The sequence below is a fragment of the Hemiscyllium ocellatum genome, assembly GCF_020745735.1.
Source record: "Hemiscyllium ocellatum isolate sHemOce1 chromosome 38 unlocalized genomic scaffold, sHemOce1.pat.X.cur. SUPER_38_unloc_4, whole genome shotgun sequence".
NCBI lineage: Eukaryota > Metazoa > Chordata > Chondrichthyes > Orectolobiformes > Hemiscylliidae > Hemiscyllium > Hemiscyllium ocellatum.
In genome coordinates this window covers 313,450-339,665 of record NW_026867522.1, presented here as the reverse complement: position 1 = coordinate 339,665, position 26,216 = coordinate 313,450, and the positions used below count along the sequence as shown (strand labels likewise).

Sequence of the window (26,216 nt, the reverse complement as noted above, 5' to 3'; positions counted from 1 at the left end):
TGCCTGGGCAGAGCCCGCTGCTGCAATGAATGATGACGGTTCAGTGGCTGTGGGACTTTGAGCTCAAGTTAATGTTTCACAGGAACGTCTCAAACAGGTGAAGGGTGTTGTCGGTTTCTGCTCAGGACCCTGTTCTCCTTCAGCGCTGAACTCCTCCCTGATCTCAGGGGGCAGGTTCCCAACTCCAGGTTGGGGTATTTGTGAAATGGGAGGGTAGACCCCACCTCTCTGACTCCCAGTGGGGGGTGACTCTGTTCAGGAGCAGTTTCCGCAATAACCTCTTGGCTCTTTCCATTGTCCCAGTCCTGGAGGGGGGTGGGGGCTGAGATTGCCACCGATACCTAGACCTCCTAGTCCCTCAGTGATTACTACCCCAACCTGGGGTAACTGGGACAGGGAAGGACTGGAAGGGGGATCTGGAGGAGGTAGAGGCTCAGTGTCGGGGGTCTGTCTGGGTCTGAGGAGGTTCAGTTCCCCCCCTCCTCCAGGGCTAGGTTCTGTGATCCAGGTGAGTGTGAGTTTCGGGGAAGGTGTTGTCTCACTCTCTGTTAGCGGCTCAAGGGGAAGGAGCAGCGGGAGCGATGTTCCACAGGCCCTGGGCTGTGCTCACCCTCCTGGCAGGTAGGGAGGGGGAGAGGGAGAGGGAGAGGAGGAGGAGGAGGAGGAGGAGGAGGAGGAGGAGGAGGAGGAGGGAGGGAGGGAGAGGAGGAGGAGGAGGAGGAGGAGGGAGGGTGGGTGGTGGAGGAGGAGGAGGGTGGGTGGGTGGTGGAGGAGGAGGAGGAGGAGGTGAGAGGGAAGGGAAGGGAAGGGAAGGGGGGGGGGGAGAAGACGAGAGAGAGAAAAGGAAAGAAAGAAAGGAAAAGAGAGGGAGAGAGGAGCGGGGATTTGGAGAGACTCCGGCAGCACGGGAAGATCCCATTGTCACCCAGTGAAAACAGAAGTTGTTGGGTTTAGTTTCTGATGTTTGAAGATCCCGCTGGGGCGCCGATCCTGGCGTCGGCCAAGTTTAGGAGACGGAGAGGGTGGGGGAGAAGGGAGGGGGGAGAGGGTTGGGGGCACGTTCCGGTGGGCGGGCTGGGGGATTCTGGCAGCATAAAGGAGTGAGCCCAGTGAGTGAAAGGGGGGGGGGGGGGGGAATGGGTGTAAAGGGGAGTGGGGGGTTCCAGTGGGTGAGTAATGTCCTGGTGGGTGTTGTGGGTCACAGGCTGGTGTTGTTAAGGGTGGCTTGGTGTGAAGGAATATCCCAAATCTGATGGTCCAGTAAATGTCTGTCCAAATCTGGGTGAAAATAATAATCTAATAGTTCAAGTGTAAAAACCGCAGGACTGTAGTGCCAGTATGGGGGCAATGATTAGGGTCCTTCTTCCAAAGAGCCAGCAGGAGATGGGCTGAATGATCTCATCCTGGGGTGCTGGTTGTGAGGAGCTGGAAAGTTGGCTGTTTTTGTCGGTGGAGCTGGTGGAAAATGTGCCATGGCAGAAAAATATTTGAGAAATTCAGTTACAGTGAGAGTTAAAGAAATTCTGGAGCTTTTGTTTTTTTAAAAAGAATGTAAGTGGCAGCATAATGTTGTCAAATCTTGACAAACACAGTTTGTATTTCTGACTCTTGTAAAGAGTAGCCATTAATCAGGGTGAGCCTAACCCTGTTCCAGATTCCACACACTTCACTCCTAACTTTGGGGGAACAAGAGGCAGCCAGTTGTAAGAGAGATTTTTGAAAACATTGTGAAGATGGTGGATAGTTTCGGTGTGGTGGGAGAGTCAGCATTGAGATATTGCCTCAAACGTGTGGTGGGGGAGTTCCCAGTCAGTTGCATTCTGTTTTGCTGTCGGGAATCTGGCGGAAGTGACGTGTTTATATCTTGCTTTGACCCTGTGCCAGGCTGGGATTGATCTGTACACATAAAGGTGTAGACAAATCCTGGGTGGGGACTGGCAGCTAGTCAAAGTGGAGCCACGGAGAGTTAGTTATCGTGGTCAGTGAGTGAAGCAGTCCCCAACCCTATCGCAGAATGTGTTTCCAATGAAGTTTACAGCTGTAGGGTAGAGGCAAAGCCACCTGAAAGCGATTGGGATTGTTTCAGAGCTCTTCACAATCTGTGTTTACAAGATGATCTAGGTCAGAATATGGGTTTTGGAGAGGGTGGGAGGCAGGGAGTTGAGGAGTCACAGTCTCTAGAGCAGAGTGGTGACCATTTCAGACACAAGGAGAAATTTCTTGACCTGAATTTCTGTCTATCTTATTGGGGAGCTTATGGACAGTCTTTGAGACGGAGAGATTGATTAATGTTTTGGCTCATGGCAATAAGGGACAATAGTGGACCTGAGCCAGATGATAGTAATGGATCGGAAAACATCCTGAAGGGCTGAGTGGCCTCACTGTTCCAGTATCCGATGTTCCTTGACATTAGAAGATCTTTTCACAACATTTCAAATCAGAAAAGAAAAGGTCATCAGGGCAAAGACAGGGATTGTCAGGGTTAGCCACTGAACATTTACTCAAAGGGTAGATTGAAGGAGGGCAAAGAAATGGCGTTAGGGTTTAGGGAGGGAGTTCACGCCACTGATGGCACGGCTGCTAATGAAGTGGAGAACTGAGTGAGGTTTGGTGAAAAGACATTTGCTCAGAGAAAGAAGATTGGAGAGTAGGGGAGGGGAAGAAAGATGAATGGATTGTTGGGCTGGAGCTAGTTTTGGAAATCGAGAAGGTGAGCTGTGGTGTGTGAGAGAGTTTGAAGCTTTGTGTGTCTGGACGTGAGCCAGTATAGGTAAATGTGAGCAGTGAAAGACTGGGAGGATGGTGGAAGTCTGGATGTGGAGCTGCTGATCTGGGGTGAACCTCAGTACAGATTGTGAACAGTCTGGATTAACCAATGGCCATGGAGAAGACAAGAGTATTCCAAAGTATGGTCTTCTCAAGGGAACAACTCATCCTGGAATGGATGTTGACAAATTCTAGGGAGATAGATCACAGAAGTCTACAGCATAGAAAAAGGCCCTTCGGTCCATTGAGTCTAAGCTGGTCAAAAACAGCAACCGAATTATTCTAATCCCATTTTCCATCAGTTGGCCCCTAGCCTTGCCATCGCAAGTGTATATCTAAGTATTTCTTAATTACAATGAGGGTTTCTGCCTCTCCCACCCTTGCAAGTGGTGAAGTGGAGGTGAAATTGTACTGGGAGTAGTCAGTGTGTCTATGGAAACTAACCGTTTTGCTGATGGCCTGGATGTTGATGAGAATTGGTGGGAGGGAGGTGAAGATGTAATTCTTGAAGCACACCTTAGCTGAGAGCAGGAAGAGAGAGTATTGCAGGGATTCCCTGTGGATGTGACTGTGTGCAGGAAGCTCTGCTGAGTTAGCCAGTGGAGAGAGTGTGGGAAAGAGGGCTAATCCTGGATCGATGAAGGATAAGAGTAATAGGAGTTCACAGCAGGAGGACATTGAGCTGCAGGGAATGCAGGTTTTGTTTAAATTGAATCCTAAGTTCTCATCTCTTCACCCCCCTCCCCCACCATCCCATCCCATAATCCTCCATTTCCCAATGTCTAATGAGATTCTATCCACTTCTGCCCTAATGATATTCCATGACTCCCCTACTCTGTCATCTCTCGGTGTGATCACATCATGCCTAAGCAGTAAGTTCCAGCCACACCATCATACCTATTTGCTTCCATAAACACTTTATCCGTCTTGTCTATGTATCCCCCTACTTTACGGAATCACAGATTATGGTGAAAAGGTAGGAAAGTGAAATTGAGATTGTCAGATTAACTAGGTCTTATTGAATGATGGAGCTGTCTCTATGGGCTGAATGGCCTGTTCCTACATTTTATGGTCAGTTGAGATGCTTTGTGCCTCTTTGTCACTATCCTATAGTTTGTTCTCCCTGAATGCATTACAATCCCTCTTCTTCAGGTTAAATTCCATTTGCTCTCTCTTTGACGAGTTCATTGGAAGGTCCCTGGAGTCTATGCCTTTCCTTCTCACTGTGTTTCACCATGAAATCTGCCTCAGAAATTGTTGGTTCTGACTTTGAGTTCTGTTCCAGTGCCTTGATGTGTTGAAGTTTCATTGGAATAGATTCCATTAGAAGTTCAGGAATTACAGTGGAGAGAGAGAGCTCGTAGGGAGAGGAACAGGCCATTCAGCCGACCATGTCTGTGCTAACCATGAAGCCATTCTAACCAATCCCAGCTATCTGCCTCTACCTTGGTTCCCTCTATTCTCTGCCTGTTCATGTGATTGTCTAAATGCCTCTGAAACATTGCTATTCAACTACTTCTCCTGGCAGCATGCTCCACCCGCTATGTAAAAAAAACTCACTTTGCACATCTCCTTTAAACTTTCCCCTCTCACCTTAAATCTATGCCCCCGAGTATATGACATTTCCACCTTGGAAGAAAACGTCCAACTATCCACCCTATTCATGCCTCAATTTTATAAACTTGTATCAGGTCATCCCTCAGCCTCCAACGCTCGAGTGAAAACAATCCAACTTTGTCCAAACCCCTTTCAGCAGCACATTCCAATCCAAGCAACCTCCTGGTAAATAAAACCAAGACCTGCAGATACTGATGATTCAAAACAGAAACAGAAATTGCTGGAGTTCTGCTGAAGAGTCACCAAACTCGAAACGTTACCTCTGCTTTCTTCCCTTGGATGCTGCCAAGACCTGCTGAGTTCCTCCAGCAATTTCTGTTTTTGTTTTAAACATCCTGGTAAACCTCTTTTATACGCTTTCCAAAGCGCCCACATCCTTCCAACAGTGTGTGGACCAGAACCTGCCCACATTTGAGGGAGGGAGGGAGAGAGCACAAGTGCAGTAAATGCTGTCCAAACTGATTCCTGGGTTATGAGGAGGAATTCAGTTGACTAGGCCTATATTCACTGGAGCGGTTCTCATTGAAACATGTAACAGGGCTTGAGAGATTACAGGAGGGACGTTTCTCTTCGATGGAACAAGGAGCCATGGTCTCACGATTTACAGTAGCTCAGACTGTACTGAGCTGAGTAGTTTCTTCCCTCAGAAGCTGTAGAATTCTCTCTGCCAGGATGCTGTGAAGGTGAATTCACTGAAATACATTTAAGAAAGAAATAGATACATTTCTAGAGGCTGAATGTGTCAAGAGGAATGGGGAGAGAGTGTGGCTTTTCAACTGAGAAATGGCCATGATCACGTTGAATCGTGTTGCATGCTCGATGGGCAGATTGGCCTCCTGCAAGCTTCTACGACTAGACTTGGAAGAAGAGAGGTAATGATCAGGGCATAAAGTTTAAACTTTGCCATTTTGCTGAGAAATCTGGCAGGGCAGGAGTCTCTACCCCCTTCCTGCCCCATTCTCTTTCATTCTGTTGCTTTTTCATTGTGTTGCTCTCAGTCTCCCTTGCGCACGGTCTCTCGCTTTCTCGCATAATGTTGTGTCAAGGCAAGGAAGGAAGGTTAGATGTTCACGGGCAGTGAGCTGTTGGAGGATGTGAAGATTTTGGAGTGACAACTGAGGAATTGGAAGAGTGAGGTAACGTTGGCCATAGGCTGGGGAGGAGGGGAGTAGTTGAAGAAGGTCTTGGATTTTTGGGGAGGGGGAGAGAAGAGGCAGTTAGGGGAGGGAGCGGTCATTGGTTTCGTCGATAAAGCTCCTCATCTCTTCTTCAATAGGAACTTGGAATGAATGTTTCTGGAAATGGGGAAGTGGGGGATTATTTTCCATGTCTAGGTGATATTACAGACCAAGCCAATATCAGCAATGGAAAGGGAGGCTGAGCAGAATGAGACTCAACCAACATCCCTTTGGCCAGAAATTTAAAAATAGGCAATTCGGGTGATTGTCACATTACCTAACTGGGATCTTGCTGTGCTCCAGTAGTTTCCTACCGAACAGGAAAGGTCCAGGACAGGCTTCACTGAGAGGGAGAAGCTGATGTGAAATGGTGCTGGTGGTTTGATTATCTCAGACCTCCCACCTCTCCATTGCCTGGTCTTGATAGTTGTGGAAACCAAAGGTGTGTTTCTCTGTGAAGTTTGACAGAGGGCAGGCCCATATGCCCTATGCGTGGGAGTGTGTGCGCGTGCGTGTGGGAGTGTGTGCGCGTGCGTGTGGGAGTGTGCGCGCGTGCATGTGGGAGTGTGTGCACGTGTGTGTCTGCACGTGCGTGTGGGAGTGTGTGCGGGAGTGTGTGTGCGTGCGTGCGTGTCTGCCCGTGTGCGCGTGCGTGCGTGTCTGCCCGTGTGCGCGTGCGTGTGGGAGTGTGTGCGCGTGCCTGTCTGCACGTGCGTGTCTGCACGTGTGCGGGTGGGAGTGTGCGCGCGTGTGTCTGCACGTGTGCAGGTGGGAGTGTGTGTGAGTGCGTGTCTGCACGTGTGCGGGTGGGTGTGCGCGCGTGTGTCTGCACGTGTGCGCATGTGTCTGCGTGTGTTCGGGTGGGAGTGTGCGTGAGTGCGTGTCTGCACGTGTGCGTGAATGCGTGTCTGCGTGTCTGCACGTGTGCAGGTGGGCGTGTGTGTGAGTGCGTGTCTGCACGTGTGCGGGTGGGAGTGTGCACGCGTGCGTGTCTGCACGTGCGTGTGGGTGTGTGTGCGCATGTGGGAGTGTGCGCGCATGTGTGTCTGCACGTGCGTGTGGGAGTGTGCGGGTGTGCGTGTCTGCACGCGCGCAGGTGGGAGTGTGCGGGCGGGAGTGTGCGGGCGTGCGTGTCTGCACGTGTGCGGGCGGGAGTGTGTGCACGTGTGTCTGCACGTGGGAGTGTGTGCGCGTGTGTCTGCACGTGTGCGGGCGGGAGTGTGTGCGCGTGTGTCTGCACGTGTGCGTGAGTGCGTGTCTGCACGTGTGGGGGTGGGAGTGTGTGTCTGCACGTGTGTGGGTGGGAGTGTGTGTGTGTTCCTGATTGGCCAGTCATTGCAGAAAAAACTGGGACCCTGGTGTCGTCTGGGATTGTACACAGAGTCGAGGAACGTATTTAAAATCCTCTCACTTTCCACAGGCAATAGGTCAGTGATCAATGCACTGGGAGCTGGCCCATGGACAACACAGCTATCAAGGTTATGCACAGCAATGAGATAATGACTAGTTCATTGAGTAAGGAGATTGGATTGAGGGGGAGTTGTTGACCCTAGAAGCCGTGAGGGATCACCCCTACTCCAGGCTGCTGCACAGTACTGCCCTCAGAAGGGAGACCTCCTAATGTTGTAGGGTTTACCGAACTAACAAACTGCTCAGTTACTGGAACCTGACAACACAGCCCTCACAGTGGGGATAATAACCCACTGATCGATATTCCCGCTGCTTCTTACACATCCTGGAATTTTGTTTGGGGATTATTTGCTTTAGCTGCTCACGTTACTAAAACATTGCAACACTCTGCTGACTCACCTTGTTGCTAGTTTCTGTCTCTATTTCCCCCTCTGATGCTCTCTCTGCCTGCCTCTCCCTCTCTGTCACTCTCTTTCTCCTGCTCTCTCCCCCTCTGTCACTCTCTTGCTCCTGCTCTCTCCCTCTCTGTCACTCTCTCCGCCTGCCTCTCCCCCTCTGTCACTCTCTCTCTCTGCTCTCTCCCTCTCTGTCACTCTCTTGCCTGCCTCTCCCCCTCTGTCACTCTCTCTCTGCTCTCTCCCTCTCTGTCACTCTCTCTCTCTCTGCTCTCTCCCCCTCTGTCACTCTCTCCGCCTGCCTCTCCCCCTCTGTCACTCACTCTCTCTGCTCTCTCCCCCTCTGTCACTCTCTCTCTCTGCTCTCTCCCTCTCTGTCACTCACTCTGCTCTCTCCCCCTCTGTCACTCTCTCTCTGCTCTCTCCCTCTCTGTCACTCACTCTGCTCTCTCCCCCTCTGTCACTCTCTCTCTGCTCTCTCCCCCTCTGTCACTCTCTCTCTGCTCTCTCCCTCTCTGTCACTCTCTCTCTGCTCTCTCCCCCTCCGTCACTCACTCTGCTCTCTCCCTCTTTGGTTTCATGTTTATATGAGAGCTACAATCAGTTCATAAACTGACTACAATCCAGGCCTTATCAGGGAGGCTCCTTTCTCTGGACTAACACACTGTGACTGCGAGGGAGGGAGGGAGAGGGGGGGTGGTGGGGAGGAGGCGAGGGATGGGGGGAGGATGGTTCGGTGACAGACACTGGTGAAGGCAGCAAATTGTTCGTACACAGATCCCTGAGGGAGACACTGACCATCCTGTGTGGGGGGCTTTCTAGGGCATGGGGTAGGAAGTGTGGCTTGAGGGGATTTATGTGAGGGGAGGGTGGATGGAGAGGGGATTGTGGAGTTTCTGGGGGTATGTGGGGAGGGAGGGGCACTCTCTCCTCCCGATGATTTGTGGGGTAGTATCTTGATTAAGTTGGGATCTGTTGTGATCCACAGGATTCTCTACGGCAATTCAGGTGACTATCCCAGATCCCTTTCGGACAGCGATCCTTTTCCAGCCTGTCGTCCTGAAATGTCGCTATGATACAACAAGCCTCCAGCCCCCCATCGTCCTGTGGAAATACAGATCCTTCTGCCGAGACAGAATCTTGGACGCGTTCAATCCCAGCAGCTCCGAGAATCAAGTCAATGACCAACTGCAGCAGGCAGATCCGAATTACAATCCGTATGTGAACTGTCCAGACAGCTCCCGCACTGTGAGGACGGTTGCATCAAAACATGGAAAGGCAGTGACCCTGGACAGTTATTATCAGGGTCGAAAGATAACAATTATCAACGGTAGGGAGAAGCAACACAGCCGTTCAGCCCATAGACCATCCTATCCCATTCAGCCCAGAGACCATCCTATCCCATTCAGCCCAGAGACCATCCTATCCCATTCAACATGATTAATGCTGACCACCAGTGTCAGGTTCACTCTCTCACCCTGCCCCCAAAAAGCCATCCATGTTGAGGCTAAATCACCTCGGGCAAGGACAGAGAAACTGATTCCTCCCCTGGTGCATGAGGACATTTCCCCTTCACTCATAATCAAACAGCTTTCCTCAGAAGCTGAGGCCCCACCCTGGGGGAGGTCTGTGTGTCTTGTGGGGGTGGGTGGGGTCCAAACTGACCACGGTATTCCAAAAGTGGCCAATGTCCTGTACAGCCACAACATCCCAACTCCTGTACTCAGTGCTCTGACCAATGAAAGGCAAGCATACCAAATGCAAGTGTTCCTGCTGATAACGCTGACTCCCGTCATATATTACCAGACAGTTCGGATTATCTGATTAATCTCGACCCGGTATGATTGTGATTCTCTATTCATTCACAGTCATCACAGAGAGAATAACTAGGAACAATTGTCTGTCCAGCTGTAGTTGAGCTATAACCTGGGTAACAGCTGTTTTTCTTGTTTGCTTCATGTTTATCTCATTCAGAAGCCGACCTCAGCATTGAGCAGACAGCTTGGGGTGACAGTGGTGTTTATTACTGTACAGTCACTGCCTCTGATGATCTTTCAGGTAACAATGAAGGTTATGTGGAGCTGCTTGTGCTGGGTAAGTGACTCTCACTGGGGCATGGGCTCACTCTCACATACACACACTCACTGGGGTACAGCTGGCTTATGCTGGTATGCTCACTCATTGTCACACACTGACCCACCTTCTCCTCCTGCCCTCTCCCACCCCCCCACCCCCCACATACACACTCTGATTCTCACTGGGGTATGGACTCTCTCTCTCTCTCTCTCTCACACAGGCTCTTACTGGGTTGCAGACACACAGACACTCTCACTCTCTCGCACTCTCTCTCACTCGCACACTGGTATGGGTGGACCATTGGTTGACCAAGTGAAGGAACAGTTTCTCTGTTCCAGAGTTTTGATTATATATCCTGCCTCAACCGTTCCAGTTGTTAGGTTCTTAATGTGCCTGTTGGTGGTCTTTGTGTGTTTGTAGCCATTCAGTCAACCAACAAACTGCGTTAATGTGCGGGAATGAGTCCCGAGCCCAGTATGAACAATGTCTGGAGGTTTTCTTGTGGTTGAAGATGGAGAGTGGTTTGTCCGTTCACATTGCTGTTTTTGAACCTGTGACTTCTTTGATGCTGCTGGTGACTGTGTCAGTTGTCCTAGAGACTGGGCATCAGTGAGAATCGGAGAAAGTACACGGGAAAATGGTGTTTGGGGAGTGGTCCTCCACACACAATCTTACAAAGAACACCAAACATTCCAGTGTCCTGCACTTCCCTGTCTGGGGTGGGAGGCAGGAATCTCCAAACTGAAACACACTTCCTGCTCAGAATGCTCACTCGACTAATGATTGGACTGATCCATGAAGAAAGGAGGGACTGGCTGTGTCTGTATTGTTTAGAGTTTAGAAGAGCCGAGGTGATGAATGAAAATCTATAAGTGACTGGGGGGGGGGGGGGGGGGGGAGGAGAGACATTCTGGGGGGGGGGGAGGAGGAGGAGAGACGTGACTGGGGGTGGGGGGGAGATGTGACTGGGGGTGGGGGGGGAGAGATTGGGGGGGGGGGGGCGACGTGACTGGGGGGATGTGCAGAGAATGTTTGCTCTTGTGGGAGAACCTAGAATTACTGGTCACTTTTATAAAAATAAGAGGCCATCTGTTTAAATCCGAGATGGGGGAAGATTTTGTCTCTGAGGTTCGAGTGTCTTTGTAATTCCCTTCCTCCAAAGGCAGTGCGTACAGGATCATTAAAGCAGCGATCGAGAGTTTGGTGATGATAAGTTGTCGGGATTTGCAGGAATGTAAATCTGAGGTTAAAATCAGATGAGTCATGATCTTATGAATGACTGAACAGGCTTAATGGGCTGAGTGGCCTCATGTTTCTTGTTTGTGTGTCCCAAGGCACTTGATAGAAGTAAGTCTCTGACCAAACATGGTACGGATCTCCCTCAGGAGGTGACAAGACCCAGTAATCAGTTAAAGGAGTTTTCTTGGGGGGGTGGGGTTGAGGTTGTTAGACAGAGATGGATGGAGGGAGTGAGGGAGGAGCCATAACCTCAAGCTCGGTGTCCAGGCAGCCGAGGTCACACGAGTTGGGGAGAGGGTTTGGAGAAGATTTGGTGTTTGGTTGACCACTTTCCCCTTGGTAACTCAGTTGTCCTCTCTCTGTTTTGTTCTCCAGGTAGAACTGGAGTCACCACTTCCTTGTTGCCAGGTGTACAGATAGGGATCATGCCAGGTACTGCCCTCTCCTGCACTGTCAGAGTAGAATCAGGCTTTCCATGGGGTATTGGGGAGCTGCTGAAGAGCCAGTGTACAGTACAGGATGGGTGCTGAGTGTTGGTGTACCCTGAGCACTCGCTGTGTTGCTGGGAGCATCTTCCTCTGTACGATCTTGGGGTCCTCTCAGTTCCTGTCTCTTGGCTGTTTGATTTTGACATTGGTGGCACGTAGTGCTTTGTAATGTGAATGGTAGACGTTCTTCTCTCTCTGTGGGATATTGGGTCCTTTTGGTCTGTCATGACGGGCTGTATTGGCCGCCTCCTGTGCCAAAGGTGATGATGTGACATGTTGATGTGTAAACTGACCAATGGCTGGTCTGCAGTGGTGTGTGATGGCGTAGGCTGGGAATCCATAACGTACTCGCGGTAACGTAGGTGTGACAGTATTGTGGGGGTGAGGGCGGGAGGGAGTGAGTCTGTAATGGAGGTGTGGGGGCTTTGAGTCTGCAATGTGGGGTAGGGGTACGTGAGTGTGTAATGCTGTGGGGCTTGTGTGGGGATGTAATGGAATTGTGTGTGGGGGGGTGAGAGTCTGTAATATGGATCTTGGGCATTGTTTAAAATGTACTGTACTGAGGTTTCAGCCCTCTGCCTGTGGGACCCTTGTCTGGACCGGGGACCACAGCAGATGGGGCGATGTTGGACTCATTTCCTGGTGAATCATCTTCCCCCTCTGCCCTCAGATTGGCTGTTTGTGGTCCTGGTGGTCCTCGGTTTTGTCATTCTGCTGATCCTAATTGGTGTTTGCTGGTGTCAGTGCTGCCCTCACACCTGCTGCTGTTATGTCCAGTGTCCCTGTTGTCCAGAGAAATGCTGCTGTCCATATGCATGTGAGTAACCCTGTCTTCACCCCTGACCTTTGGCTGCCTCTGTCAACATGAAATGTTCCTCAGATCTAATCTTTGACTGAGCAGAGTATAATCACTAAGTATTGTAATGGGTTGGTGCAGAGATACCTGCAGAGGGAGGGAGAAGCAAATAGAGCCCACAACAAAGGTCAGGATTTTCACATCAGTAATGGGTGAATATCACAAAGAACTTGGTCAAACACAGGATCACTCTCTTTCGCCCTCGCGCTGTCCCTCTCCCACACCACATCAACATGTCATGGCTTGAAGTGGTCAAATATTTCAAAGCTTTGGTCATGTTTTGATGGGCTCTGGGGGTCTGAGGGTTAGCAACCACAGTGACTAAGTGGGGCTAAAATATAGATCAGTCACAGTCTGCCCGGGGGAACAGCTTCAATGGGTTGAATGGCCACCTGATTTTGTGAGGCGGGATCCAAATGGCCGTCTGTTCCTGTGTGATGATTACAGTTTAAGGTGATGTGGTAGGCTGTGGCAATTTGGGAACATTTCTCACTGGTGACTGGTTCAATGTGTTTTCTCTTTTCCCTCCCCTCAGTATATCATGCTGGGAAAGCAGCTACAGCAGGGGTGCCTAGTCTCTACGCCCCCAGTACCTACGCTCCCAGTGTGTACTCCCAAGGCAAGCTGCAGCCCCCACTCCCGGTCATGGTCCCAATGACCCAGTTTAATGGAGGCTATGGATCGGATTTCGATGGAGCGAGCTCAGGTACGTCACCAAACACTGCAGTTACAGAACCATGGGAATAGTCGGCAGTTCAGGCAGTGGCTGTGAGAGAGAGAGAGAGAGAGCGCTCAGGGCTCGGGGCTCAGGGTAAATGGTCATGCATGTGAGATGTTAACTCTGTGAGGAGCAGCAGTCTCAGCTCTGGTCCCAGCCAGCTACCCAGAGTGAAGGGGGCAGGAGTTACCTAGTTATGGTCATGAAACCAGCAGGATAGTGCCATTGAGGACGTGGTTGGTTGTGATCTAGAACAGAGATGTAGGCTCAAGGGGCTGAATGGCCTGTTCCATTTACCAGTTCTTAGGACGCAGTAACGTTCTGGACTCAGGAGGGGAGGAGATGAGGGCCCAGTGGGGCAGGGGTTGTTGCTCCCAGATTTTTGGGCCAGGGGTTTTGATGGGGTTCCCAAGCTAAGCACCACCACGCCATCCCCCTCCCCCCTCCCTTGCAGAATGGGATGTTCCTCTCCTGGGCTGTGGGGCAGGGGGGTTTGATGGCCCTAGTCCAAAACTCCCTCTCCCTCTTCGGAATATATTCATTGGAATTCAGAAAAATTGGTGGGGGGGAGGGGATCTTACCGAAAGGTATGAACTGATGAAGGGAATCTATGTGGTAGAAGCAGGGATGGTATTGGAACTGGAACCAGGGGTCACAGCCTCAAGGTAACAGGGACGGGGAGCAGATTTCAGACTGAGCTGGGGAGGAACCTCAGCACCCAGAGGGTTGGGAATCTGTGGGGTCCCCTGCCCAGCTGAGGCAATCGCGTTGAATGTTTTTAAGGTGAAGGTAGATTTTGGAACAGTAAAGGGATTAAGGGTTAGGGGTGAACGGGTGGGTTTTTGGAGCTGAGTCCATGAAAAGATCAGCCATGATCTTACTGAATGGGAAAGCAGGTTCAAAGGGGCTGAATGGCTGCCACCGCCGCCTCTTTCTTGTGTTCTGATGATCTCCCATCACTCTGTGTGGGGGGGCTGGTGTACACAGTGTGGGGGGGCTGGTGTACACCGTGTGGGGGAGGGGGCTGGTGTACACAGTGCGGGAGGGGGCTGGTGTACACAGTGCGGGGGGGCCGGTGTACACAGTGCGGGGGGGGGGGGGCCGGTGTACTCCGTGTGGGGGGGGGGGGCGGTGTACACCGTGTGGGGGGGGCCGGTGTACACAGTGTGGGGGGGCTGGTGTACTCCAGGCTGTACAACAGATCTAGAGACAGACATTGGGTTGTAACCACTGTCTGAGTGTTGATGATACAGCCTGTGATTATCATCGGAATCATGGTGTGTGCACGTGTGTGTGTCAGAGCATGTCTGCTGTTCGTCACTGAGCGGTGAAAAGCAGGTTTCAACGTGTCTCACAGAAATGTCTGTTAGTGTGGATCCTGCTCCCTCCTCTGCGCTGGAGCTTGGTACTGGGCCTGGCGTGGCTCAGGGACTGGGGCCTGGTGCAAGTCAGGGTGGGGGTGGTGGGGTCTGGTGTGGTCCTACAGGAAGTGTCTCTCTCTGTCTCTCACTCTGTCTCTCACTCTCCGTCTCTGTCTCTCTCTCTCTCTCTCTCTCTCTCTCTCTCTCTCTCTCTGGTTGCCGTGTGGTGGCACTGGGGAACGGTACAAAGTGGGATGTTGGAATTCGAAAGCTGCCCGGTTTTCCGAGTGGCCGAGGTTATCCGGCCGAGCGCAGTCACCAGCTAGATTCAGCCTGGGTGGGTGCGTGGGCAGGTCACAGGCTCAGACTACCCTGGGGGGTGGTGGTGGGGGGGGGGGGGAGGTTTGAGGGGTGGAGTTGGGATTAAGGTGGGGCTCACAGTCTGAGACCCTGGAAAAAGTTACCAGAAAGTAGTGTAGAGCCTGGCAGAGGGTTAAGGAGAGGATGGGATCCTTAGAAGAGGTTTGTGGGGCTGTATTGAACTGGGGCCTGGTGCCTGAAGCCTGGAGTCAGGGCCTGTGGCCTAACCATGTCCCACGTCCTGATCTCTCTCTCGTTCTTTCACCATGTTTTCCAGTTGGAAACCAGAGTCGTGTTCCCCTACTACATGACCAGGACACCGCGAGCTCGGGTGAGTAAACATTGTACAGTTTTATTCTCAGAGTACTGAAGTTCACTGGAGGCAGGGCCTTAATCCTGGGGGGACTGGACTGTAATGGAGGGAGGGGGGCTGGACTGTAATGGAGGGAGGGGGGCTGGACTGTAATGGAGGGAGGGGGGCTGGACTGTAATGGAGGGAGGGGGGCTGGACTGTAATGGAGGGAGGGGGGCTGGACTGTAATGGAGGGGGGGGCTGGACTGTAATGGAGGGGCTGGACTGTAATGGGTGAATTTGAAACCTGTGGCAATCCGGACATTCACATTGCTGTCTCTGTGATGAACATGAACATGAACATGAACAGATAGTGAAGCAGTCACATTCTCCATGACTGACAACTTTATATCTGGGTATTGATTGGCAGAAGTGGCCCTGTGGATGGTGTTATTCCACTCACTCCCCGGATATCGCTGTTGTCTGCCCAGTTCTGATTAACTATCTCAGTTTGAGAAACTCTGCCTCTCGAGCAGAGCGTTGCCATAGTTCAGAACTCCACCTTCCAACCACCCTGTGCAAACAAGTTCTTCCACTTCCGCTTATTTATTTTTGTTCTGTCACATAACCAAGGAGCTGATCCACAAGAATAATCTCGATTTACCATGTCCTTTTAACTCTTACTGCTCTGGGAAATTAATGAGAGACCATTGTACTGGGAGCTAGAAGATGACCCCTGCCTGCTCTGCACCCTGACACCACACGGGCTTCTTGTCGGTGTCTGCACAAGGGAGACCATCTCACCACTGTGTGCCCCCCAGCCCCCCCTCTACATGCACCACTCTACCCCACCGTGGTCCTCTTACTCATTCACACTCCATGACCCCTTCTGACTCCAGCGCTGTCAGGCCATCTTTACTCCCACATTCCGGGTTGCCCCATGCCCCAGCTTTCCCCTTGCTCCCATTCCCCACTGTCCCCATATACCCTGTTGCACTTGTATGCCCATTACCCCCCCCCCACCACACACACACACACACACACACACACACACACACCCCTCATGGCTCTCTCACCCCTCAAGTGCCTCACTCCCTCAGTCCTCGACTTGGCTGCTCCCTCAGTCCTTATCTTTCACTCACTCATAAATCTGACACCCCAGGGAGGGTATCCATGTGGGTGTGTACACCTGCCCCCTGTGGGGGTATCTGTGTGTCGGGGTTAATGCTGATGGAGTTCTGCCTCAGTTTGTTGGCGAGCTCTGAGAATAGCGACTGTTTGACAATCTCTCTCTCTCTCCATCCCCCAACCCCCATCTCCCCCTCCCCCTCCCTCTCCAACCCCCATCTCCCCCTCCCTCTCCAACCCCCATCTCCCCCTCCCCCTCCCTCTCCAACCCCCATCTCCCCCCCCCCACCCCCACCTCCCCCTCCCTCTCCAACCCCCACCTCCCCCTCCCTCTCCAACCCCCACCTCCCCCTCCCTCTCCAACCCCCATCTCCCCCTCCCCCTCCCTCTCCAACCCCCACCTCCCCCTCCCTCTCCAACCCCCATCTCCCCCTCCCCCTCCCTCTCCAACCCCCACCTCCCCCTCCCTCTCCAACCCCCATCTCCCCCTCCCTCTCCGACCTCCATCTCCATCCCCCCTCTTCCCCCCCCCCACACACACACCCCCCCCCTCTCTCTCTCTCTCTCTCTCTCCCCTGACAGTGCGCAGTGGCTACAGAATCCAGGCCAATCAGCACAACGATGACATGCGGGTCCTGTACTATGTGGAAAAGGAACTTGCCCATTTTGACCCCAAGGCTCCTGGTGACTCCAGCTCGAAATATGAGAACAGTGAGTTTACAGAAAAAGTGTACTGTGTGTTTGAGACGCACAGGACGTTGGACAATGCAGCTGTCAGTAAATGATTTACAGAAACCATGGGTGGATTGGTTCTGGGCAGTTGGTGTTCTGTGTTTTCTGCTGGTTTCTTTGTTGGTGTTGCGTGGCAGGGTTTAGTCTGTGGGTCAAGTGTTATCCTTGCTTACCATCTAACCACATGGATCCTAGGGACTGTGTTGTGTCTCACAAATCTCTCTCTCTTCCCCCACCCCCCTTCCTGCAGCCTCCGCGATGAGTGAGGTGTCTTCCTTGCATGAAGATCATGACACGAGGAATAACCTACACAGCAACATTGGCCGGGTTCGTCTGCAGGCTATGCCCCCAATCAGGGACATCGATGAGGAAAGTGCTGTGAGCAGTGTGTCCCGTCAGACACCCAGACGAGACTACGGTTGGCACGATGATGATCGTGTTTACCGTGGGAGTCACCAGCGGGCCCGGTCGATGGAGAGCCTTGATGACATAGGCAGGCGGGATCGGGATTACTCCCGGGGCCGTCCGGAATTTGATCGCAGCCGAGGGAGGCGCGAGTCCGATAGCGAGACGTCCAGCCGAGGCTATGCCCATGACAGGCGGCGCAGAGATTATTCCCCTGAGTACCGCCATGGAGAATACCGGAAGCGTAGCCGCAGCCGTGATGACCTGATGGAGCTGGAGCGAAGCCGGGACTATGGCACAGGGGGCTACCACGATTCCTTCCTAGATGACATGCTCCGGAAGAAGCGAGGTGCAGGCCGTGATGTGGACAGCAGTAGTGGCTCTACCGCGAGATCCCGGGCCCAACCACCACCATACACCGAGACAGAGTCTGTGTCCTCCAGGGGTAGAAATGAGAAGAAGCTGAGAAAGGTCAGTCAGCTCAGAACTGAGATTTCTGGGCACCTTCTTTAAGGCAGAATGGAGAGAGAATGCAGTGAACATTTCCGAGTATCATACCAAGAATGAGGGATTTTAGATACAAGGAAAGATGAGAGCAATTGAGCTTGTTGTCCTTGGAGCAGCGAAGGTTAACAAGTGACCTTTATTGAGATGATCAAAAATACCATCAATTTTAACAGGGTATAGAAGGACATTCTGTTTCCGTTATGTCAGTTGGTATGTCAGTAACATAGGATCACATTTTCAAAACTGTCAGCGAGAGTGCGAGGAGAGAAAACTACTTTACTCGAGAGTTGTTAGGATTTATAATGTCTGTCCATGAGACAGATTCCACAGGAGGTTCAAAAAAAGAGCTGGGTATATATTTAAAAAGTGATCAAGTTAGAGGGTAACGGCGATGGGGCTGGTGAGTGGGACTAACTGGATAACTCTGCGATGAACTGGATGGCCCCCTTCTGTAGTATAAAATTCTATGATTATAACTTGGGTGCATGGGATGGGGATAAGTGGGAATGATAAAAATGTATGAATTGTGTGGATCTTCTAACAAAGGGCTGTCCGGTTGCTGATGCTAAGTGACCACTGTACGGACAATGGTCTAAAGCTGAGTGACCAACACTAACCAATGGGCTCTGGGTTCCAGTGCTGTTCCTGAGTTCAGGACTCGCTCCAGCCCTGGTGCCTGGGGTCCTGACTCTGGCCTATGGTTAGAGTATATTGATTTTTTTAGGGGTTATGGGACATGAATCCCAGCTACTGACAGCAAGATATAAGAGTCTGTCGCTGCCTCTCTCTCTCAAGCAATAAATAAATTGTTTTGTTTGTTTTACAGAATGACGCTGTCAGTCGTGAGAGTTTGGTGGTTTAATGGTTGAGGAGAGGGTTAATACAGGATCAAAGTCCCTCTAGTGACAGATCTCCATGGAAACTGACCAGCATCATCTCTCTTACCTGCGGCAAAATCCTCTAACAATCGAATTCTTTATTCCTCCTCCAGATGGGTCAAAATAGCTGTATTTCTCTTCAATTATTGATTTTTCAAATGTTTTATACTTTTTGAGACTTTACAATCTCCGATATCACTGGGGAAATATCTGAACATTTCTGTGAACTCTGAGCAATTTCTGCAGTAAAAGCTCCGGAATGATTTTCCATCTAAACTCCCTACTCTTGAGGGGGGTGGGGAAAATGATCATTTAGGAGTTGCCATACCTGGGGAGCTTAGGAAGGGTGAGGGTACTCCTGTTCCAGCCCACAACTGCTCCCACTCTACCATCCCCTGCCCTGTCCCAGTTCCGTCTCCTGCACCAGTTATCGGGGAACAGGGCAAAGAGTTTCTCCCTACTTTCTCCTCCAGGTACGACCAAAAGATAGATTGAGGAGGCAGTGATCCCGAGGGAGGAGCATTTTCTGTTTTTATACAATTAGTATTAATTTTTTTTAAAAAGTGTAAATGTTTTTAGAGTTGAAACACTTGTTTTTATACACCATAAGCTGTTCTTGAAGTATACCTTTCCCCCGTGAGGATATTTTCTCTTGCACCGTGTCCTTGCAGTATATCAGGCATTCTAGTGTATAACTTGTAAAATTGGGAGTTCCGAGCTGAGATTGGCCATCAGGCCTGTCGACTTTAGAGAATGTGAATCTAAAGGGAACTGAACTTAGCCCCGTTTTTGACTATTCCTGGGATCTTCTAAGTGTCCCAGACAGTTTCTCCCCAACATGCTGCGCTGTTCCATAAACTGGGCAGTGTGATTGAGTGAGATCTGATGTCCAGAGAGAATTCCCTGCAAATCATTTCTAGGACCTTAAAGTTGACCATGTCTTTCTGCCTTTATCCTTTTTTTGTGCACTGGTTTATCATGTACAAACAAATGGATCTGTTTCTGTGTTTTGCTTCAGAGAAAAGTGTGGTATTTTTTGTTGTCTTATAAATACAAAGCAGTCCAGCGTTCTGTGTGTCTGTGTGTCTGTGTGTCTGGGATAATATCTGAGACGTATTGTGCCTGAGTAGATTCTCACTGAGAACAGGCCCATTATATGAGGAGTTTTATTTTAAAATGGACTGCAGTTATTGTGAAGATTGAATTTTATTCTAAATGAAAACATTGTGTACAGGTTCACTGATTTGGACAATAAAAGCATATTTGTATTAGCCTGCGATCCAGAGCTGATTAATGAGCTGCAAAGATGGCAATGAAGTGGATCTTGGACAGTGTAAACCTGAAGAGGTTTTACAGCCGCCACACTCCTCGATCCAGTGTACAATTCACTGACAATCTGACACTTCAGCTTGGTCCAGAGAGAGTTTCTTCCCTGCCTACATCTTTCAAACAATCACCTTTGCAACATTCAGAGAGAGAATTAGATTAGATTACTCACAGTGTGGAAACAGGCCCTTCGGCCCAACAAGTCCACACCGACCCGCCGAAGCGCAACCCACCCATACCCCTACATTTACCCCTTACCTAACACTACGGGCAATTTAGCGTGGCCAATTCACCTGACCCGCACATCTTTGTGACTGTGGGAGGAAACCGGAGGAAACCCACGCAGACACGGGGAGAACGTGCAAACTCCACACAGTCAGTCGCCTGAGTCGGGAATTGAACCCGGGTCTCTGGCGCTGTGAGGCAGCAGTGCTAACCACTGTGCCACCATGCCGCCCACTAAGAGAGTCCTAAGTAAAGGCTGATGACAGGGGTAGAAGTGAACATCTTCCAATGCTCTGCTCTCTGTCATGTCTCCCCGGGCTGGTTCACTGGAAATCAAGATGCATGATTCCTGGGGTCATCACAAAAGTGATCATTGGATTAAACTCCAAAATTGCCGTAATTCTACCTCGCCATTTATATCGGGATGTGGAGGTGCCGGTGTCAGATTGGTTTGGTTGAAGTCACAGGCTTTCAGAGCACTGCTCCTTTGTCAGGGACAACGCGAAGGAACGGAGCTCCGAAAGCTTGTGATTTCAAATAAACCTCTTGGACGTGTGTCGTGTGACTTCTGACTTTGTATAATTCAAGGTAATGGGATGTATACAGGTTCCCATAAACATAAAAAATAACTACTTGTTGTGATCAAACCGTTTTTAATTAATGGCAAGAAAGCAACATGAATTGCTCAGCTATAACTAGGTTGGGGAATTCTGGTCATGAGTCTCTGAGTAGCCAGTTGACCATTTGGCCCTTTTTGCTGCTTCTGCCAGTGGTTTCTCCCCTTTTCCTTTCAATAAGAGAACTGAAGAGAGAGTCACTCAAAGAGGAAAGGTGAGAGACAGTAACTAACTACTAGGGATTTTCATTTACATTTACGTTTCCCCACAAAGGAGATGCTTTCTCTTCACTGACCACATGATTCTATAGTATTATCCACTCTCAAACCTGTAGCTTCATGCCCAGGAACTATGCTGAGCATCTCTGAACAAACGATATCCTCAGCACCATTACCTCCTGCCATCCACCCAACATAACTGCCTGAATAAGACATTTTATGTACAATACACAATGAATTGCATTTTCCAAACTACATTATCGTTTCCAATGTTTAGTCCACCGTTCAATCAATGAAAGTGTGATTGGTTGCTGCCGTGCAGGGAGAATTGCCCCATTTAACAGGACAGAGCGTGCCCCATAATTGTAGCCCCTGCTTCACAAGCTGTTCTTAAAAACAAAGCTGAGATGACCAATTCGTCTTACTGAATCCTGTTCAAGGTAAGAGCAATTCACATCAGGTTTTGTCGCTAACAGAAAATCATTAATTATTGCATTCCTCTACAATACATCATAAAATTATTAAAAATGTATTATTATTAAGAGATGTTAATGCCCTAATGGGGCAAAATTAGAACACTGATGTTCTAATCCTAATTGACATTATTGATGGACAAGTCTGGTCCAGACTGAAATCTGCCTTGATAGACTATTTTTCTCTTTAGCTTTAACAAGGCAATCTTTCACTGAAACACGAGACAAACAATACTGATAGTTTACTTTGAACAAAATCAGCAAATTTATTACACAAAATAAATTAGAATAAATAGAACTACTTATATACAAGTTTAAAGATGTTGAAACTAATTGTAAAAAATGTTTAATCCCACCAAGTTCTCCTTACAGAAATCAAGCACCATAATGTTGCCAATCACAGGGACGAGGTTAAATTGTCATAGTGCTTAGTATTTTACAGCATGCAAACAGTCCACTTGGTCCGTTATGAATCATGTCCCTTATCTAGCACAGGATTTGGACTGTGGCACTTGCACACCACTTGAGGAAGAGAATTCTCAAGACCAAAAGGCCAGATCTGCCAGCATAGCTTAATTTACCTCAGTGGTTTTTTTTCTGTGATGTAATGGTCACTTTTCACGCTAGTGGTCGATCAGTTGGACCTAGGTCTTTTGAACATAGATGGATGTTCCAATCTGTGACATTACTGATCAAGCTTCACTTTCCATATGATAACCTACCAGTGACCTTACCCTAATGACCTCAGAGTCCTGCCCCGTGGCCCCACAGTGCCTGTCCTCTGATGCTCAGAGCCCCACCCCCTCAGGGGATAACCCCTGTACACAGCCCCTCTCACTGGTGACCTCAGAGCCCTACCCTGATGACCTCACAGCCCTGCTCACTGATGACCTCACAGAGCCCCACCCTGATGACCTCACAGCCCCTCTCACGGGTGACCTCACAGAGCCCCACCCTGATGACCTCACAGAGCCCCTCCCTGATGACCTCACAGCCCCTCTCACGGGTGACCTCACAGTGACCCCCGGCCCCATGGGGCCTGGTGCCCCCTCGGCCGCCCCCGGGTTTTCCTGGTGCTGGAGGCCGGGCGGAGGCCGGGATGTTCGGGCAGACGGCGATCCTGCTGTCGGTGGCTCTGTTCGCCCTGATCGGCAGCTTACCCCGGCTCCTGGAGAAGGAGGTGTCAGAATCGGAGTGCCCGGAGCCTGGGTTAGGCCCTCCGGGGCCCTGCACCGTACCTTTCCTGTCCCATAACCCACTCACCCTGCACTGCCCAGGGGCCCTGCAGCATGGGGAGGACACTGTGTACTGGCAGTACCTGAACCTGAGCATGGGCCCAGGCCCGGGCCTGGGGCTGGGGCTGGGCCCGGGCCCGAGCCTGGGGCCAGGGCGATACAGGAGGAGGCCGGGGCCTGGGCCTGGGCCTAGGTCCGGGCCTGGGCTGCGGGGAGCCACAGGGCCCACGGAGCTGGGGGAGCCTCGCACCTTCATTGGTCCCCGGGGGAGTCGGGCTCGGCGGGGCCCTCTGTCAGAGCTGAGCAGCCGGGCTGTCCTGAGGGCTGGGGCCCTGCTGGTTGCTCAGGCCCGACCTGGGGACTCGGGCCTTTATGTATGTAAGGCCGGAGCCACCACCCTGGCCCAGTACCGGGTGGATGTGCAGGACGCTGAGCGGCTCCATGTGTCTCACCGGGGCTTAGGCCAGGCCCCTCTCCGTAACCAGAGCATCAGGCTGCACCAGGAGGCCGGCCACGGTCATGGGGCTGGAGGCTGCCACCTCAGGCTCTACACCCGCTGGGGACCCTGGCAGGAGTGTGACCGCTGTGGGGCCCCAGGGGAGAGGAAGAGGCTGGGTTTCTGCTGGGCCTCCCTGCAGGAGGATGAGGATGAGGAGGACAGGGAGGGGGAGGAGGGTAGGGCTGAGGAGGAGCCCTGTGGCCTCATGCAGCTCCGCCTGGGCCAGGTCCTGCCGCGCCGAGGCCCCGAGATCCGTTACGAGATCTGCCGGAGGGAGTGTGGCTCCTCTGGGCCTGAGGAGCTGGCTGCCCAGGCCCGGGAGTTGCTGGGCTCGGGGTACTTCCTGCAGCGGGACCAGGGCCTAGGTCTGGGTCAGGTCGGCAGAGGGGATCTCCGAGTCCCGCCAACCTGGCTGCAGCCTCGCTCCCTGCTGCTGGAGACGCTGCTGCTGGATGTGCACGAGGAGGTGAGGCTGCAGTGTCCAGGTGCCTCAGTCTACACGCCGGTATCCTGGCAGCGGGACTCAGCACTGCTCACTCGCCTCGAGTTGCTTCGCTCGCCCTGCAACAGGAGCCATCAGCTGGACCGGGAAACGGGCGGAGGTGTCTACACCATCGCCGGAGTGCAGCGCTCCGACCAAGGGGTGTACCGGTGCTGGGTGAGAGGCCGTCGGGCTGCTGCCTTCCACCTCGAGCTGCCTGAGCCACCGTCGTCCTTCCACGACGGCACCGGCAGCCGGCAGCACCGGCTGCAGTCACGCCGCCTTCTTGGGGTCCTGCGGGCTGTCATTGGCTCCTTTGCGCTGGTATTTGTGCTCAGCGCTCTAGCCGAGCTGCTGCATTCATGCTGGTGTGAGGTGCTGTGAGGACCCCCCCTCAGGGGATGGGAAGGGACAGGGGAACACACACACATACTCCCCACCTCCTTGTCATCTCACCACCCCTTCCACCTCCTCCCTCACCCCTGCAACACACCATGACTGACCGAATGACTGAAGATAACACCTACTGAGCTGCACTGGAGATATCGAATGGCACTGGGCGTGATGCTACTGAAATGCATTGGATGTGCTGCAACCAAACCACTGAAGACATGGAATGGCACCGGACACAAAGTGGGTCAGAAATGCTGCTGTCAGGCTGCATTGGAGCTACTGACACTGGAGACCACTTCAAGATGCCAGGCTGCATTGGAAATACTGCCAGTGAAGTGCAATTAAGACATGAAGCTGCACCGGACATGCTACCATTGAGGTGCATTGGAGACATGAGATGACACTGAAGATGTTGCAAATGAAGTACACTCGAGATGTCAGGATGCTTTGGAGGTACTGCTATTGAAATGCATTTGAGACACCACCTGCATTGGAGCTAGGATGCATTTCAGATGCTGCCATGAAATGTATGAGAGAGAGAGAGAGAGAATTGTATTGTCCTCAAACGGTGATGGTGCTGTTGCTGTTGGGATGTATTCATGACACTGAACTGCATTGGAGATACTAAAACACCTAAATGCCTCCAAGAAATGGCCTGTGTTAGAGAGATCACCATTTGAAATACATTGGAGCCACCTATCTGTGCTGGAAGTGTTGGCAATGAGCTGCATTGGGGACAGAAAGGTGTATTTGAGACACCGAATAGCTGAGAAATATTTGGTTTTGAGCTGCATCGAAGGCACTGATCTACCTGGGAGGTACTGGTACTGAGCGGAATTGAAGATCGTGGCACCGAGTTGCACTGAAGGGCTGCACTGTATTGGAGATGCTTGGACCCAGCTGCACTGACACCAGAGAAAATAAGCTGCATTTGGGGGACCCAGCTGCATCAGAGCCCTTGACATTGAGTAAGATTGAGCTTTATTGGGAGCGTGCGTTAGAGGGATGGTGATTGATGTACATGGAAGAATTTGAACTGTATTGGAGAGGCACTGAGATCACACTGATCTGGGAGACAGCAGGACTGACTATATTGGGAAGATTTGGAACAAACTCAGTTTGAGTTCCCAGACTTGAACTGTATTGTATTAACTGGTTTCTACTGTATGATATTGTTTGGTGCAGGTAGGAGTTTTTTCAGTCTGTATTCTCTTTGAGATCTTTACCAAAGCACCTTGGAGTGATTGAATTGGAATTGTCATACCTGGTCTAACCGCCAACTGATGCAGCAGGAGTGTGCTACCACAGTCACCTTGGGCCAGCTACTCGAATGACAGCAGTGACATCCGAGTTACTTTGGGAAGCGAGAGATGGAAATATGTTTGAGGTCCCTGGATGTGCTCCACTGGGAGACTGAGTTGGAATGAATTTTTTCTTGAACAATCAGGTAGACCTTCACTGATTTTTATATAAAATAAAACAGGACCTGGCAGAGGATCTCCACCAGCTAACTGGGATGGAGAGCCATTACCAACCTGTGGTAACTTTATAAAATTAAAATATCTAGTCCATATGCTTCTGGATATGTCTGCATTCTTATCTACTATCTATCTGTAGACTGCACATACAACAGTGTCTGGTAATGGTGTAAGTGTGCCATTTCCCAACAGGAAAACTTTGGGACCAATTTATTTTAAATTAGTTCACCTCTTTATTGAATACCTAATACCCGCTTTCCACTTCCTTTAACATCCAAACAATCTTATAATTGTCTTTTAAAATCGATAGACGTGATGACTTGCAGCAGCACATTCTATATTTCTGGTCGGAGCACTGGGCTAGCTTTCATTCTGGCAATGACCAATGAATTTCATTGTTTATCTGAAAATGTATCCCACTGTGCCATCTCGTTGACCAGTAGGTACTTTGCATTATTCATCTTAAACTGCTCTTAACGTGAAGGTCTGTCTTCTCAGGTCTGCTACTTTTTATTTTAAAAATACTCAAAATTGTTGTTTCTTTTTTCATAATTGCTACCTGTCCTCCTAAAATTCATAGAAAATTAACAAGAAGTTCATAGATTCCCTACAGTGTGAAAGCAAGCCATTTGGCCCATTGAGTCCACTGCTAACCCTTCAAAGAGCAAGCCACGCAGACTAGTCTACCCTGCGTCTGCATTTCCCACGGCTAATCCACCGAGCCTGCACATCCCTGGGCACTTTGGGCAATTTAGCATGGCCAATCCACCCCAACCTGCAGGTCTTTGGACTGTGGGAGGAAACCCACACAGGCATAGGGAGAATGTGCAAACTCCACACAGGCAGTCACCCAAGGATGGAGTCA

At 50.9% G+C, this 26,216-nt stretch overlaps 2 protein-coding genes across 4 annotated transcripts; both read left to right on the top strand.

Annotated features, from left to right (window-relative positions):
- The first annotated feature begins 546 nt into the window (after nucleotides 1–546).
- lsr (lipolysis stimulated lipoprotein receptor) lies at nucleotides 547–19,677 on the top strand. Of its 3 annotated transcripts, XM_060822206.1 has the most exons (10): nucleotides 547–621; nucleotides 8,355–8,696; nucleotides 9,341–9,460; nucleotides 11,057–11,113; nucleotides 11,840–11,986; nucleotides 12,561–12,731; nucleotides 14,742–14,795; nucleotides 16,467–16,595; nucleotides 16,867–17,492; nucleotides 18,355–19,677. In XM_060822206.1, the coding sequence occupies exons 1-10, from the start codon at nucleotides 582–584 to the stop codon at nucleotides 18,388–18,390; spliced, it is 1,722 nt and encodes a 573-aa protein (XP_060678189.1). In that variant the 5' UTR covers nucleotides 547–581; the 3' UTR covers nucleotides 18,391–19,677. The 3 variants fall into 3 exon arrangements, with proteins under 3 accessions (XP_060678189.1, XP_060678190.1, XP_060678191.1); XM_060822207.1 differs by lacking the exon at nucleotides 11,057–11,113; XM_060822208.1 differs by lacking the exons at nucleotides 11,057–11,113; nucleotides 11,840–11,986.
- Nucleotides 19,678–21,471: 1,794 nt separating this feature from the next.
- On the top strand, nucleotides 21,472–25,358 carry LOC132808764 (protein FAM187B-like). Its single transcript, XM_060822209.1, has one exon. The coding sequence runs from the start codon at nucleotides 22,365–22,367 to the stop codon at nucleotides 23,862–23,864; it is 1,500 nt and encodes a 499-aa protein (XP_060678192.1). The 5' UTR covers nucleotides 21,472–22,364; the 3' UTR covers nucleotides 23,865–25,358.
- Nucleotides 25,359–26,216: the final 858 nt, after the last annotated feature.

Coding starts and splice junctions, on each gene's coding strand:
- lsr (XM_060822206.1), top strand. CDS start 582: ATGTTCCACAGGCCCTGGGCTGTGCTCACCCTCCTGGCAG. Junction 622..8,354: donor TGTGCTCACCCTCCTGGCAG/GTAGGGAGGGGG, acceptor TGTGATCCACAG/GATTCTCTACGGCAATTCAG. Junction 8,697..9,340: donor AAAGATAACAATTATCAACG/GTAGGGAGAAGC, acceptor TATCTCATTCAG/AAGCCGACCTCAGCATTGAG.
- LOC132808764 (XM_060822209.1), top strand. CDS start 22,365: ATGTTCGGGCAGACGGCGATCCTGCTGTCGGTGGCTCTGTTCGCCCTG.